Source organism: Prionailurus viverrinus, chromosome B3 (genome assembly GCF_022837055.1).
Source record: "Prionailurus viverrinus isolate Anna chromosome B3, UM_Priviv_1.0, whole genome shotgun sequence".
In the NCBI taxonomy this organism is placed as follows: Eukaryota; Metazoa; Chordata; class Mammalia; order Carnivora; family Felidae; genus Prionailurus; species Prionailurus viverrinus.
Window position 1 is genome coordinate 94,113,595 of NC_062566.1, and position 15,197 is coordinate 94,128,791.

Sequence of the window (15,197 nt, forward strand, 5' to 3'; positions counted from 1 at the left end):
TTTAAGAAGTTGCAAAATTATTTTTCATTTTGGTAGGAAATTTTAAGGAATTGTTCTGAAGTGGCCTTGGTTCTTGCATAACTTCATTTTAAAGTACATGTCTAGGGGCGCCTGGGTGGCGCAGTCGGTTGAGCGTCCGACTTCAGCCAGGTCACGATCTCGCGGTCCGGGAGTTCGAGCCCCGCGTCGGGCTCTGGGCTGATGATGGCTCAGAGCCTGGAGCCTGTTTCCGATTCTGTGTTCATGCTCCCCCGTTCATGCTCTGTCTCTTTCTGTCCCAAAAATAAATAAACGTTGAAAAAAAATTTAAAAATTTAAAGTACATGTCTAATGAGCAGAAGAATAGAAATAAAAAAAGAGTGGATGGGAAGAGACTGTCTTGTATCATGAGATTGCTAGGTTCAAACAGGTGGTGACAATTTATTGTAGGAAGACTTTTAAATCCCATCCAGGCACAAACCTTGAGGCAGAGGCTGACCCCATTGCATGCACTCAGAGCAGAAACCAACTTGTGCGTTTTTGCTTTTACCAGAAAAGTTAGAATGTTGCAATTTGTTGAATAGCAAAGATTAAACAATTGTAACATTACATGTGATAATTTAAGCCCAGCATCTCTATCCAAAAAAATTTACTAGAAATTTGCCCGTTTTTTTCCTTTTTCCTTTTTCTTTTTTTTTTTTTTTTTTAAAGAAAGAGTGGTATTTAACTTGTTACACTGTCTTAGAAACCACTAATGTCAGTGTCATGAGTTTGTATACTTTTTGTCAGAATTAATAGATTGTGATTTATGGGCCTGGACAGGAAATGTATTCTTTCAACTGCTGGAATATAGCACTTGGTTTTTATCGTGCTAGAAGATGAGTTTTTCTTAAATTACCTGGAAATTTTTCTACAACTTCTTACTATTTTTTAAAATTATGGTACTTAAAATTTTTTTAATGTTTAATTTTGAGAGAGAGAGAGAGAGAGAGAGAGAGAGAGATCACAACCAGGAGAGGGGCAGAGAGACAGAGGGAGAGACAGAATCTGAAGCAGGCTCCAGGCTCTGAGTGGTCAGCACAGAGCCTGACCTGAGGCTCAAACTGAATAACTATGCGATCATGACCTGAGCTGAAGTTGGATGCTTAACTGACTGAGCCACCCAGGTGCTCCAAATTTTGGTCCTGTAATAAACAATAAAGAGAAGACCGAGAAGGGCACCATAAATCCTATACATACAACAGTAGGGATACTTAATCTCCTGTGAGTGCAGTGCCATTACAGGATGACAACCTGAGAAATCTATATACTTTTACACCCATATAATGAATATTAATTGAGCACCAATTTTTTTTTTTTTTCAGGCATTGACTTGGGAACTGGGAATACCATGGTAAATAAGGCACTAGTTCTTATCTTAAAAGGTCTTAGTCTAATGGAGATGAGACAGGCAGTAGGCAATTACACAGAGTGTTACCTATTTTACCTGGGAATGCAGAAGGTGTTTATGAGCACATAGGAGGGGCTCCTACACCAGTCCTTGAGACTAAGGGAAAATATTTGAAAAACTTCAACAGAATTTCTTTTATGCATGGTCTTAATACAAAATTTAAGCCTTCTTCATATATATGTATAATGTGTATGTGTATATATGTACATATACGTGTGTGTGTGTGTATATATATATATATACATATATATATATATATATATATATATATATAATGATGTAAATTTTTTTCCTGTTATTTTGAGAGAAAGACTGTGGGGGATGGACAGAAAGAGAGGGAGAAGGAGAATCTCAAGCAGGCTCTGCCCTGTCAGCACGGAGCCAAATGCGGGGCTAAATGATGTTAGGCTTGATCTCAAAACTGTGAGATCATGACATGAGCTGAAATCAAGCTTCAGATGAACTGATGGAGCCACCCAGACTCATTGGTTTTTATATTTTTGAAAAGACCTTTAACTTTTGCCTTCCTGGTCAATATTTTAAATAAGTTGTTACAGGATTGTCCTGTTTAAGTAGGTTATGGTAGGTGGTATTTCTTACACCCACTGTGACTTGGGTGGACACTCTGATGGAGCTATGTGATATCTGGAGAAAATGTAGGACTTGGGACAAAGGAGTGGGGGCAGGGAACAAGGACAAAAGGTAGGAATAACAGGAATAGTGAGCAATTACATTTGTCACCAGGTGGCATTTAAAATGGTACTTATCTGGGTGCATGGGTAGGCTCAGTTGATGAAGCATCCAACTCTTCCTCTAGGCTCAGGTCATGATCTCATGGTTTGTGGGTTCGAGCCCCACGTGGGGTTCTGCCCTGACCGTGAGGAGCCTGCTTGGGTTCTCTCTCTTTCCCTCTCTCTCCTTGGGTAAGCCAGCCAGGTGCCCCTGAAATTCTACCTTTTAAAGCTGTTTTTATCTACTGTCTGCATATCTTTAGCCTAAGTTTCCTTCACTGTCTGCTGTAACCCCTGATATAGGAGAGTATTCTGTCTCACGCAGTAGCCTCTGCAGCTTGTACCGTACCCCAAGACCCTGACTCTTGCTATCCATAGTTGACTGACCAGGCAAGGCTCTTTCCACGACCTAATCAGATTTTTAAAGAATTTGAAATTGTGACTTGGAAGTAATGATTGGATTCTACTTGGATTTGAATAAGGACGTGATGGAAAGCAGGAAAACACTGCTGCTACCTCCCCCTCCCCCCCCCCCCCCCCCCCCCCCACCACACTGGTGCAGGGAGAAAAGCAAAGAGAGACCATGTGATGAGAGATAGATAGGGATAGAGATGGGGGCGGGGTGGTAGGGGAGAATACCAAAGGTCTTTAGTGAAGTGTGTCTATATTTTCTGCCCTTGGGTTCCATTAAACAAATTTGATTCCTTATAGTAAATCCCCTTTAAATTAAACTAGCTGCAACAAGTTTGTTTCTTTGAGTCACATTCTTCCTAGGGTAGCAGGAGAGTACAAGCATTTGTAGACATGGATAAAGTGTGTTTTCTACCTGCCATAAATGGCTTCTAGTCAGTTTCCTCTTCTCTACCATTGGAATACCATCTACTGTTCAGAGTTGCTATGAGGTTAACTTTAAAGGCCTACTATCACATTTAGATTTCTTTTTGTTAAACATTTTTTCAATGTTTATTTATTTTTTAGAGATAGAGACACAGTGCGAGCAGGGGAGGGACAGAGAGAGAGAGAGACAGTGACACAGAGTCTGAAGCAGGTTCTAGGCTTTGACCTGTCAGCACGGAGCCTGATGCGTGGCTTGAACTCATGGACCACAAGATGGTGATCTGAGCCCAAGTCAGACTCTTAACCTACTAAGCCACCCAGGTGCCCTCACATTTAGTGTATGTTATACATGGAAACATTTTATTTGGAAATAATTGCAAACCTAAAGAAGGTTGCAAGAGTATTACAAATACTTGCATAACCTTTCCCCATTTTTAAAAAAACATTTGGCCTCATTACTTTATTGTGTGTGTGCGTGCGCCCGTGTGCGTGTATGTAATTTTGTTTCTGAATCACTTGTGAATAAGTTGCATACATTATGGTTCTTTATCCCTAAAAAACTTCATTGTATATTTCCTTACAATAGTCTTACATAAACACATTAATTATCAATGTCATTAATTTTTTAACATTGATAAAATACTACACTACACCATCCATATTCCCATTTTTTTCCCTTGGTTTCTCCATTATAAAATTATAACCTAGGAGTAGGTATTGCATTTAGTTTTCATGTGTGTTTGGTCTCCTTTAATGTAGAACATTTCTGCAGGTTTTTCTCCTCTTTCTTTCTTTCTTTCTTTCTTTCTTCTTTTTCTGCTTTTTTACATTGACATTTTTCTAGAATAATCCCTATTGTCCATAGCATTGCAATACTGGATAACATCTTAGTGCCTGGGACTGGGTTGGTGCCTGCTTGAGATCTTGAAGACAGATAAAATTCCAAACAGGAAAGAAAAATGTTTGGTAAATGCTCATCTGGGCTTTAAGGACTGTTCAGATTTTTACTTTGCCTTCACTAGTAAAGCATATCTCATGCATTTAGAATTAAATACTTTTAACATGAGGGTATCCAGCTTTATTTTATGTGGTTGCCTCCTTTTTTTCTTTTTTCCTTAAGTAAGCTCTACACCCAATGTGGGGTTTGAACTCATGACCCCGAGATGAAGAGTCAAATGCTCTATTGACTGAGTCAGCCAGGCACCCCAGTTGCCTACTTTTTTTTTTTTTTTTTTTACATTAATTCATTTTCGAGAGACCAAGAGAGGCATGAGTGGGGGAGGGGCAGAGAGAGAGACATAGAATCAGAAGCAGGCTCCAGGCTCCGAGCTGTCAGCACAGAGCCCGACCTGGGGCTCGAACCCACGAACCTTGAGATCATGACCTGCGCTGGTTAGATGCTTAACTGGGCCACCCAGGCACCACCCCCGCAACAGTTGACTACTCTTTAGTTGGCATTTCACTGTTTCAGTTTTATGGTTTGCCTTTGTGGAGTTTTAATTTTTTTTTTTTTTAAAGATGTTCACTTGTTTAAATTAGTTATTTTCCCGGATTTATAAATGAGGCAAAAACCAAACACTAAATAAAAACCACTTTTGTGACTTATGTCATATTTTATCTAATTTAAACTTAACTTTTTAATCAACAGATAATAATTTATATAATTTAGGTTAAAATTCCGATCCTTTGACTAAAATCTAACCATTTTATTGGACACCAAGTAAATATTAGAAAACATGACTTTTTGAATGCAAGATGAATGAGACCGCAAACAGATTACACTAATCTCAATGAAGCACATACACAATTACCTTTAATAGAATAGGTGAAGAACCTTCCCCAGTCTACATTAAAATACCTGAAGATGTTGGGGCGCCTGGGTGGCTCAGTCCGTTAAGTGTCTGACTTCGGCTCAGGTCATGTTCTTATAGCCTGTGAGTTTGAGCCCCACGTCAGGCTCTGCGCTGACCACTCAGAGCCTGGAGCCTGCTTCAGATGCTGTGTCCCCCCTCTCTCTGCCCCTGCTTGGCTCGTGCTTTCTCTCAAAAATAAACATTAAAAAAAATTAAATACCTGAAGATGTTAACCTTCCTTATCCTAGTGCCCATAGTATTGCATCTATCAACAAAGTGTAACCATCTGCTACATGGATACATTTTTCCTAACTTTTTTGTGTGTATAAATACTCTACCCCCATCAGATCATACAGTAAACCAGGAATGATTTAGATTTTTCTTTATAGTATGCATTTGATGGAAGTAGAAATTGATACAAGTGTTGCTGCAACATATTAATATAGACAAATCTGGGCCTTAAGTCCTGAGTGCCCTATTTAGCTGGCTGTGTGACCTTGAGTAAGTCACAAGTTTCAATTTACTCATCTGTAAAGAATAATAGCTCTTGCCTCATAAAGGCAGTATGTGCCTGATATGAAAGCTTTGAGGGGCACCTGGGTGACTCAGCTGGTTAAGCATCCAGCTTTTGATTTCAGCTCAGGTTGTGATCTCACCATTGTGAGATCAAGCCCCACATTGGGCTCTGCACTGGGCATGGAGCGTGCTTGTGATTCTCCCTCCCTTTCTCTGTCTTCTCCCCTGCATGCTCTTGCTCTGTCAAAATAAATAAGTAAAAGCTTGAAAAGTAAATAAAACAAGGCTTGTGAGATGGGTCTGGTTTGGCCACCATTTTGCTTCTACGTTTCAGTATTCAGCTAGTGCCTCAATGTTCGTTCAGGTTAACTTTTATGACTATACTTGCATATATCTAACCAGTCACGAGCAGCTCAACTAAGAAAGTTTGAGTCACCCATAAAGATGGAAAAGTGAAACCAAGCCACTTCGGAAGCACCCACAATCTCAAGTAGGGCCTCGCCTGAGGTTAAGTCAGGATTCTAGAAGTAAATAATGAACCATACTACAGGGTACAGAGACCCCAACCTGGCTGGTCCAGAAGTCCTCAATTCTATGACAGAAATGGAGTCCCAACGCTCAGATCTTCTTAAAATGCAGAATATGAAGAATATGGTGTTAGGTCTGGAGTGGGTACTGAGACTCTGCATTTGTAGAATGTGTTTAGTGCAGTATTATTGATGCTTTTACTCTAAGGACCAATGGTAAACACATGGACACTGTTTAAAAGTTCAGGATGTATACAAAACAGCCATGTTTGCAAAATTATTTATTTACATCTTAAGCTCACATTAAAACCTTCCTAAGATAGAATGGCTAAGATGAAATATACAAAGTTGATATCAACACATACACAATTTTATTTCAAAAAGTTATCCTGTGGATGGCTTTTGATGAACTCGTTTTTTTTTTTTCCTCCACAAAACCAGTGTTCCCTTAAATCATGGTGTGAAAGTGTCTTCTCATAATGTTAAATCATTCAAAAAAGCTGAGAAATAAAGAGCTAACTTTTATTATTAAACAGCTATCCATATGCCATGCAGTGTTTTCTGTTTTAGTCTATGAGATGTTCAAATAGGCCCTAACATGATAAGTTTTAAATATGGAATACTTTGGTTATTAGGTTTTGACTTGGCTTTTGGCCGAAATTGTCTCTCATTCCACTGAGTCATTATAGGTAATCCATTCAAAACAAGACTTGCTCAATACTCTTACAAAGCACTTAGTCGTGCCTGGATTGGGAATACCTTTTAAGATGCTGACAAAAACAACACATTTTTTTTTTTCTTCACTCAAGAAGAAAACCCACAAAAAATCATTCCTACATGTCAAAGTTGACCATAAAGTAGACTTTTTATTCATTCTTCCAGGAAAAAAAAAAGTTCATCATAACAATACCTGACCTGGGTATTTGTACATTATTGAAACACTAGACCTGTAAGACCTCCTTTGATACCCTAAAAACTCATGATTTTGTGATCTATTTATGTAAAATATGCTTGAGATTAAATACATAAGCAATGCATTTGAAGCTCCTGGGAAGGATTCACATTTAAAATAGTTTTTAAAATCTGGGTTTTAAAAGAGTTCTAGAAAAATAAAATACTGTGATCAGTTCTACCCCTCCCTCTCTACTTTTCTCTCCTCACAACTTGAGCTTAAGAGTTCAGGCTCTAAAAAGCATAAGAAAGCAAAAATAGAACAATGTAGGCTTTGTTACACACATTTTTGTCTCAGTTAACATTATCACAAAGGCAAACCTGATTTTCTTTCCTTGAAATGAAGATCCCATCTTCTGAAACTAACATAAATAACTGTTCAGAAATACAAAGAAAGTTTAACCAGTGCTTTTAATAAACAAGTGGCTAAATGCCTATAAAATAACGTGCTATTATAAATTGCCAGCTAAATTCCCACTCTAGTCTACAAAAATAAACTGCACAAATGTGTAAATTTAAGGTAACTATTTCTCACGTTGGTCTTGCAATTTTATAAGTGCAGTAAAGCAAGAAATGAATAAGCACCTAGATATTGACTGAGTCAACTTTCATTTGAGCAGCATTTTGATTTTTGGATAAAGGGGATTCTGAATGTTTTCTAAAACTTTCCAGAAAGTCCTATTTACATGCATTGTACAGCATTTTATATACATGTAAATACACATTAATGAGAAATTAACCTATGCTTTTCATAATGTAAAAAATACAACACATGTGATCATATGCTAAAGCCAGTAATTTGAGTAATTTGCTTGTTCAGTTTTGATAGCAATAACCTTGAGTAACTTGAATCATATTACATAAATATACCACAGATGCATAGTTTATTTATGACCTTAGTAGCCTAGGTCTAGCCACAGTTTTAAGTGAAAAAGATTCTCTGTTAAAGCCTATGCCATACAAGTAGTTGGGCTTACTAGTAATGTTTGTACTGGGGAAGAAAGATTAAGGAAGGCGTGATAGCAGACATCAAATGTTTTGAAGGATAACTAAAGGGAAGAATTAAAATTAGTTATTTTTCCAGGGGGGTATTCATGACTTTCTGATAAGAGCTGTCCAGACATGAAAAGGTCTGTTTCATGGATGTGAATTCCAGTCCCACAAATGGCCATGCCTTGTCAGAGCTCTGGTAGTGAGGACTCCAGTGCTGGCAGTAGGTTGTCAGGTGGGACTAATAGATGGTTAGGCCACAAACCTATCTAAAGTTGCTTGATGCAAATTTTGTTAAAAAATTTTTTTTGTTTATTAGAGCGCGAGTGCTTGCGCGCACAAGTCGGGGAAGGGCAGAGAGAGGGGAAGAATCCCAAGCAGGCCCATGCTGTCAGGGCAGAGCCCCACAAGGGGCTCCATCCCATGAACCGTGAGATCATGACCTGAGTCGAGATCAAGAGTTGGATGCTTAACCCACTGAGCCACCCAGGTGCCCAAAGATTTTTTTTGTTAACTCTATATGACCTCTTAGGTGGTTTGCTTCATCTTTTGTTGCTGCCCATAAAGCAGTATGTGATTTTGCTGTTATTTGTCTTGTAAATTGATGGGCTTGGCCTTCCAGGAATGTATCAGAGTGAATTTTTCTTATCTAATTGCTGTCCTACAAAAACAAATAGCTGGTTAAGATGAGCTTTGTTAGTGTCTTACACATAGTAAGTCCTCCACCAATGCCTGACTAGCTGAAGTGGGCTAGAAGCAAAGATTTTACTTGGGGAAAATAAAAGTTACCTATTCTAAAATGTTGACTGTTATAGAAAGTTCTGGTCTTGCGACTGAATGGAAAATCCTATTTGGCACTCCTTTACCTCAGAATGCATGCCAGTGCTTATCAGAGTTAAGAAATTCTTATGATCAGATTTGAGGTGTTAGGTTAAAATTTCCATACTTCCTATTCCTCTGTTAAACAAATAATAACTTCAAGTTAGTTTTTAACGCTAAAATCAATGCTTTTTTTTTTCCAAAAGAGTAAATTCAGTAAAAATGTAAAACTAAAAATCCTATGGCTCTAAATCTAAGACAAATAAGGTCACATGGCTTATGCATTTCAGATTCTTAAAGAGGCCCTACAGTGTTTCAGGAAGACCATTTAAAATACTGTTCCCTGAGTTCTTGAAGCAACCCTATAAGTTGATGAACTCCAAGACTTTAGAGAGAGAGAAAACCACATGGTTTGCTTAACTCTCTTCTAAGAGTAACTGTTGAAAGTGGTTTGTGTTCAGTGCTTTCCTTATAGCTCAAATGCTATAAGAATGTGGCTTTATCCATTTCTTAGAAGATAAGCTCCCCAAATGAAACTTGTCAGAAGGAAAAAAAATGCTTAAAGAAAGTTGGGTTTTTTAAAGCAAGTACAGTTTTAACCTTAGTTAACAGTGCAGTTGAGTAAATCAGTTTTTAGTATCCATAATCCATCAGGAGTGGTAATACTGCCATAGGTGTTAGAAGGTCAAGTACATGGGCTCTGGCTCTTCTGTCCTCCGTGGTTATTGAGCTCAGGGTCTCTCACTAAAGAGCCAAAATTATTGGAAACAGAATGACTTCTCCATATTTAAATGTGTAAGCAGACAGACATTTGGTTTTCAAATAAAGATCAAAACAAACTCATCAGATCTAAAACTTAAAATACCTGGAATTTACACAAACATTTGTACATAATATTGTTTTGTTTTGTTTTTTAACTTATTCACAACTGGGGGTTTTAAGATTCTTGCATTGTGTTCATATACCCACCTTTTTGGTGGCTATCAGGGTATGTCTTTAAAATTCAAAACTGGGGAATAATTTAAACAGTGAAATATGTGACTATTTGCAGCTTCCATTAGAGTCTCTTTAGAAAAACTAATTACAGTGAATGGAGAGTACAGTTCTGTTGCTGGCAGTTTTAGGTTGAGCTGAACTTTAAACCAGTAAAGGTTTAAAAAAAAAAAAAAAGGTTGAGAGAACCTACTGAAATGTTCCATCCATTTCAGTAAAGTGCACAAATGAGTGTATCCTTTGGCTTGGCTATGACCTCAAGGGAGGTGTAGAAGTCAGTGGTGCTGGTGCCAGATTCCTGACTATATTACTGAGGCTGGCAATCTTCTCTTCTAGGAGGTAATTTTTCTTTTCTGCTGTTTTTTGTCGCTGTTCAGTCATTTCCAGAGCTCTCAACAACTGGGCATTTTCAACATACAAATCCTTCACCATCGCATCTGCTTTAGTATTCTTGCACAGCTAGAAACAGAAACCAGAAACATTTTGACTCCATTTCTGTAACTGTCTTAAGTTTAAGGTCTGACATTAGGACAGTTGTTCATAAAGGCAAATGACTTATATTCTTTTATTTAACAATACAGGTTTAACATTAGACGTGGCATCAGGGATACAGGCAGAGCACATCCACTTTTTCCAAGCTGTTTCTTTGCATAAAGTTTGTAGAAGCCACTAATAAAAGAACAGATTGATATTTGAAAGCTCAAAAAATGAAAGCTTTTTTTTCCCACCTAAGTAAATTAGGTGTTACTGCTTTTTCGTTCCCTAAAAATAGCAAAACACTTTCATAACTTCTGAGGTTTAGGGTGTGAACTTTAACTCTGTTCTTAACAGATGCTTGAGTTTCCTTCCCATTCATAGCTATAACCTACTGATTATTTTAAAATTTGGTTCATGTATTATAATATAGAGGTAAGATCTGGGCAGCTCCTTTTCCTTAACTCTTCCTCTTCTACATAGAACTTGTCAGAAGATTTTAATTTTTATGGTTAAAATATATAGTCAAGGGATGGGAAAACTTGTCAGTGGCCTTGTGATAATTTTATTTTGGTTCCTATTATGTGTATTCCAACCCTCCCTTCCCTCATTACACCTCATTTTACAGGCAGTTTTAACCAGGGCATCTAAAAGTATAGAGGTTTCAGGGGAAAAAAGAACAATGGAGAGTGGCTAATTTATTAGCATTGCAAAGGGCAATGATAAAGACAATAACACCTGAAGCCTGGAATCTAGATGACGGTCAAGTGTAACATACTAACCTACTCTATTGAGCTGTTCTAAGGAAACATTTCATCCCTTCTTCTCTCCCTTTCTTCCTGCCGTTTACAAAACACTCCTGGCTCTTCATCCTAAGACCCTCTACTGCCCACTCCTCCCTATTTCTCCCGTTTCTTCTCCTACTCCTCTCAGGACACTATGATCTGTTAATGCCAAAATATTTGTAGATGTCCACACACCATATGTTGTCGTAACTGCATGATGTTCCCGTAGCCTAGAATGCCCTTCTCACACTTCTTCACCTGTTCAGATCTTACTCAGCTGTCAATACTTGAAGAGGCCTTCAGGAAACTTTCTTTAAACCATGGAGTTAGATCAAGTATTCTTCCCTGTGTTCCCCTCTGCTGAAAATAGAGTGGATCGGATTTTCTTTGTTTAAAATTACCACCTTGCCAAATGCTTAATACCTTGTATGTGAACTACGCTCCCCATTGGCAGGATTTTGTTCACTGTCATATCTCTAGCACTTAGAAAAGGACTTGGCATGTAGTAACTATGTTTTGAATAAGTGAATGATCACAGGGTTGAATAAATGCTTATTGTGTAAGACTTTCTTTTCTTTCCATTTTGTGATTAAGATATTGGGCAAAGAAAAGTTCCTGTCTAATTCTCCACTAAGACCTTCTCTTGGTATTATTATTCTTAAGTTTTATGTGTCTAGAAAACCAGGTGGGACAATTTCTGCCCCCACCTCCCCAGGTCTTAATCTCAGTTTCCAAAGTAGCTATAAATCTTTACTATAGAGTGGTCCTTTTTCGCATGTCTCTTCAGTGGTTACACAAATACTTTCTAAACCCAGGCCACACCTGCCACCAGCAGGTCAGGGTCCCTATTCTAATTCAGAGCACAGCCTTTTGGGGTCTAGATATAACCAGAAGACTTTTAGAAGTCGTCATAGCCGTCGGAAACAGCAAAGCTAAAGTTCCATTTATTATCTCCCCATTTTTTACCAACATAAATTTTCTAGTTATCTAAATAGAATGTTTACTGTCTTGGGCAAATAAAAAAAATCTATAAAAATTAGATTTGAGCCACGGAACTTCATTAGGAATGCATTAGGTCCAGATGAGTCTCTTAGCAAATGTACATTTTTAAAATTGTGGACAAACAGGCCTTAGGAGAGCTCTGGAAAAATAATGTAGGATACAGATTTCATATTTTTGGAGTGGTATGGGGGACAGTGAATCCTAAGTCCTGCTATACGTTTGTAGTAGAATTTGCCTTTATTTGACAACAAAAATTAACACGTTAATGGCAATAAAGGAATGTAAAACTGGAGTTAAAAGTGGAATGTGGGGTGGGTGGGTGGAGAGGACCCGGGAGGCTCACTTGTTCTTTGAGCTGATTCACTTTATCCTGAAGAAGCCTTTTCACCAGTTTCAATTTCTGTTCAACTTCCATCATCCGTTCTTCCATGACAGTTACCAGTTGTTCCTGGTTTCCCTAAAGGGAAGAAAAAAATGTGTTGTCATTTGAAAAATATGCCATACCGAAAAGAAAGCCCTAGTAATTTATTTTTCCCACAAGATGCCTAGAGAAAGGACAGTAAATATGTGCCTTTGTAACGGGAGGGGTGGATTTCTGATGAAATGGGGGCTCTGAACACTGCATGGGTTGCACATTAGAAAAGTAATCCTATCGGAGAATCAAAGATTAAAAAAAAAAAAATCTTACCTGTGTTACTATCTTCCCCTGAGATAAAGCAAAATTCTTAAAACCCGTATTTTAGTACCTGTGTGCACTTCTTCTAGTAAAATAGTTTTCAATGGTAAATTAAAAATAAGGTTATCAACCTTCCATCTGTGACTTGGGCCTTGGCAATACTGTGGGTCTCTCAAGACCAAAACAAAACTGAGTTTATTCAGGATCACTTAGCATTTCCAGTCAGCTTGCAATTTGCGTGTCCATTTTTCCTGTGTAAAATGGCTGATTACTGTGAGGGTGTTACTGTTCCTTTCTTTATAATAACCGGCTTCTTCCTGCCAGTTATTGTTGTCATCTGTTTTCCAATTTGACTTGCCATTGTGAAGCAAACATCTGGATTGGAGGCTGGGTTTATCATAAAAAAACTTAAGAATCTCCCCACAAACAACTCATAGATAAAAGGAGAGGGCAGAAACAGAGCCAGGGCTTCTCCCCTTCTCTTCACACAACAGTGATAGGTTAAGGAGTTATGTGGGTTTTGAAGAGAGTGTGAGTGCAGCCAGCTGCCCTCCCCGCAGGTCACGAAAATGTCCATGTAAGGAATTTCAGGTTTTTAAAGGTTCTTCAAGCATTAAGCAAAACTCAGGTGTTAATGGCTGATGGTATAACCCCTTTTTTTTTCAACGTTTTTTATTTATTTTTGGGACAGAGAGAAACAGAGCATGAACGGGGGAGGGGCAGAGAGAGAGGGAGACACAGTATCAGAAACAGGCTCCAGGCTCCGAGCCATCAGCCCAGAGCCTGACGTGGGGCTCGAACTCATGGACCACGAGATCGTGACCTGGCTGAAGTCGGACGCTTAACCGACTGTGCCACCCAGGCGCCCTGGTATAACCCCTTTTAAAAGCATGGAGAATGACCAAACGTGGACTGGAAGCCAATGTTTGGATAAAGCAACAGCATTTATTGAGATATAAACAACTAAACCATGTGATTAGTTTGAAGACAACTGTAGTAGGTCAAAGTCTAATGCAGGAAGTAAATTTCAAGAAAGAAGCTTTGAGAACATTGAGCTTTAAAAAAAAAACCAACCTATATATTAAAAGATAGAATGGCTTTTTAAAGGTCAAACGTAAATGGAAGATGCCTGATTTCTACTTGCTTTAAAAAACAAAACAAAACAAAACATATAACTCGAAGAACATGGAGCATGGCCAGAGTGAGGAAAGAGGAAAAACAAAGGCAGTCATATATTTAAAATTTATTTTATTGTTTCATCAAAATTTTTCTTTTTCCTGTCAAAAAAGCATGATACATCTTATACAAAACAGTATAAATAACCCAAATTTTCTTCCAATTCCATATATAAAAGTAGTACCTCTTATTAAAAATAGTTACAGCATATGGAATGAGAAAATATATAGAATACATCCTTTCAAGAATCTCAAGTCCACATTCTTTAAATGGTATAAATAAAATGATTGGTAACAAGCTGAAATTTGTGAATTTGATTCACAAACTGTCATTTCTATGTTAATAAATAAGAGACCTAATACTGCAAAGGCTTAATAATAATAATATAATTTAAAAGAGCACTTGATTCCAAAATGTTTTCCAGCTTATGTCTCTGTGTGTGTGTGGGGGGGGGGGGGGGGAGCGTGTGCATCTGAGTAGCTGCCATGGTAAGAAATGTCATCAATAGCAGCCCAGTTTTCACAGGTGCCCAATCCTTCTGTAGGAATCTGCATGCACTGCTCGCTGCTCCGGTAGCAAGGCCTAGAGAAAGAAGGCAAGTGGTATACTTCACCCCATGTCAGGATCATGTTTGGGGAGGAGTCTAAATTCACACATCTATAATGCAAACGATCTTTAAAAGCACACACATTAACACTACAATGCAAGCAAAGCAACACAGAGGCAGAAGAAATCACATCACTCCACACACAGAGGCGACGTGCAGATTCTAATAATGTTCTGTAATCTTAAAATTAGTGTCAGCTCAGGGGCCAGAAACAGGAGAGCCTGCAGTGGTATTCTAGAGACAACAATAAGCAGTCCACTCTGCCATCTGGCTGGAGAAAAAAGTTTTTTTGTTTTTTTGTTTTTTTTAGTACAAAAACCTCAACAGTCTTTGCAGCGCCTAGGTGGCTCAGTTGGTTGGGCGTCCGACTTTGGCTCAGATCATGATCTTGCAATCTGTGAGTTCAAGCCCCACGTCAGGCTCTGTGCTGACAGCTCAGAGCCTGGAACCTGCTTCAGAGTCTATGTCTCCCTCTGTCTCTGTACCTCCCCTGCTCATACTCTCTCTCTCTCAAAAATAAACATTAGAAAAAAATTAGGCAAAAACTGTGCTAAGGTTTTTTTTAATCTTATCCTGAAGTAATTGGAGTAAAAGGATATTTTTTTATTTTTAAACATTGGCAGGTGGGTCGGAAGAACATGTTTTGAAAACAGGGTGAATGAGAAAGCAATGGATACAATGTCTGTTAAAAACTGAGGTCAAGGTTTTATAACTGAATTCTGTAATGAATTACTGAAGTATCTTCGACAGCCCATCTACACAATTTTAATATTTGGAAACTGAAGCGGAATAGAGGAAGCTTCCAAAAACGTGGATTTTTAAAGCACAAAA

General features: G+C 38.3%; 1 protein-coding gene and 1 long non-coding RNA gene across 14 annotated transcripts in view; one reads left to right on the forward strand and one right to left on the reverse strand.

The window, feature by feature from the left end:
* LOC125167520 (uncharacterized) overlaps positions 1-15,197 on the forward strand; it is an 80,980-nt gene that overhangs the window by 26,621 nt on the left and 39,162 nt on the right. The gene's annotated exons all lie outside the window — the stretch shown is intronic.
* NIN (ninein) overlaps positions 6,160-15,197 on the reverse strand; it is a 101,360-nt gene continuing 92,322 nt past the window's right edge. For 9 of the 12 annotated variants that reach the window (XM_047861711.1, XM_047861709.1, XM_047861719.1 and 6 more), the window contains 2 exons: positions 12,251-12,364; positions 6,160-10,105 (listed from right to left, as the gene is read on the reverse strand). In XM_047861711.1, the coding sequence (XP_047717667.1) occupies positions 9,896-10,105; positions 12,251-12,364 (324 nt within the window). In that variant the 3' untranslated portion in view covers positions 6,160-9,895. Of the gene's footprint in view, positions 10,106-12,121; positions 12,365-13,441; positions 14,342-15,197 lie in introns of those variants that run through there. The other 3 variants (XM_047861712.1, XM_047861722.1, XM_047861720.1) reach the window with 2 other exon arrangements.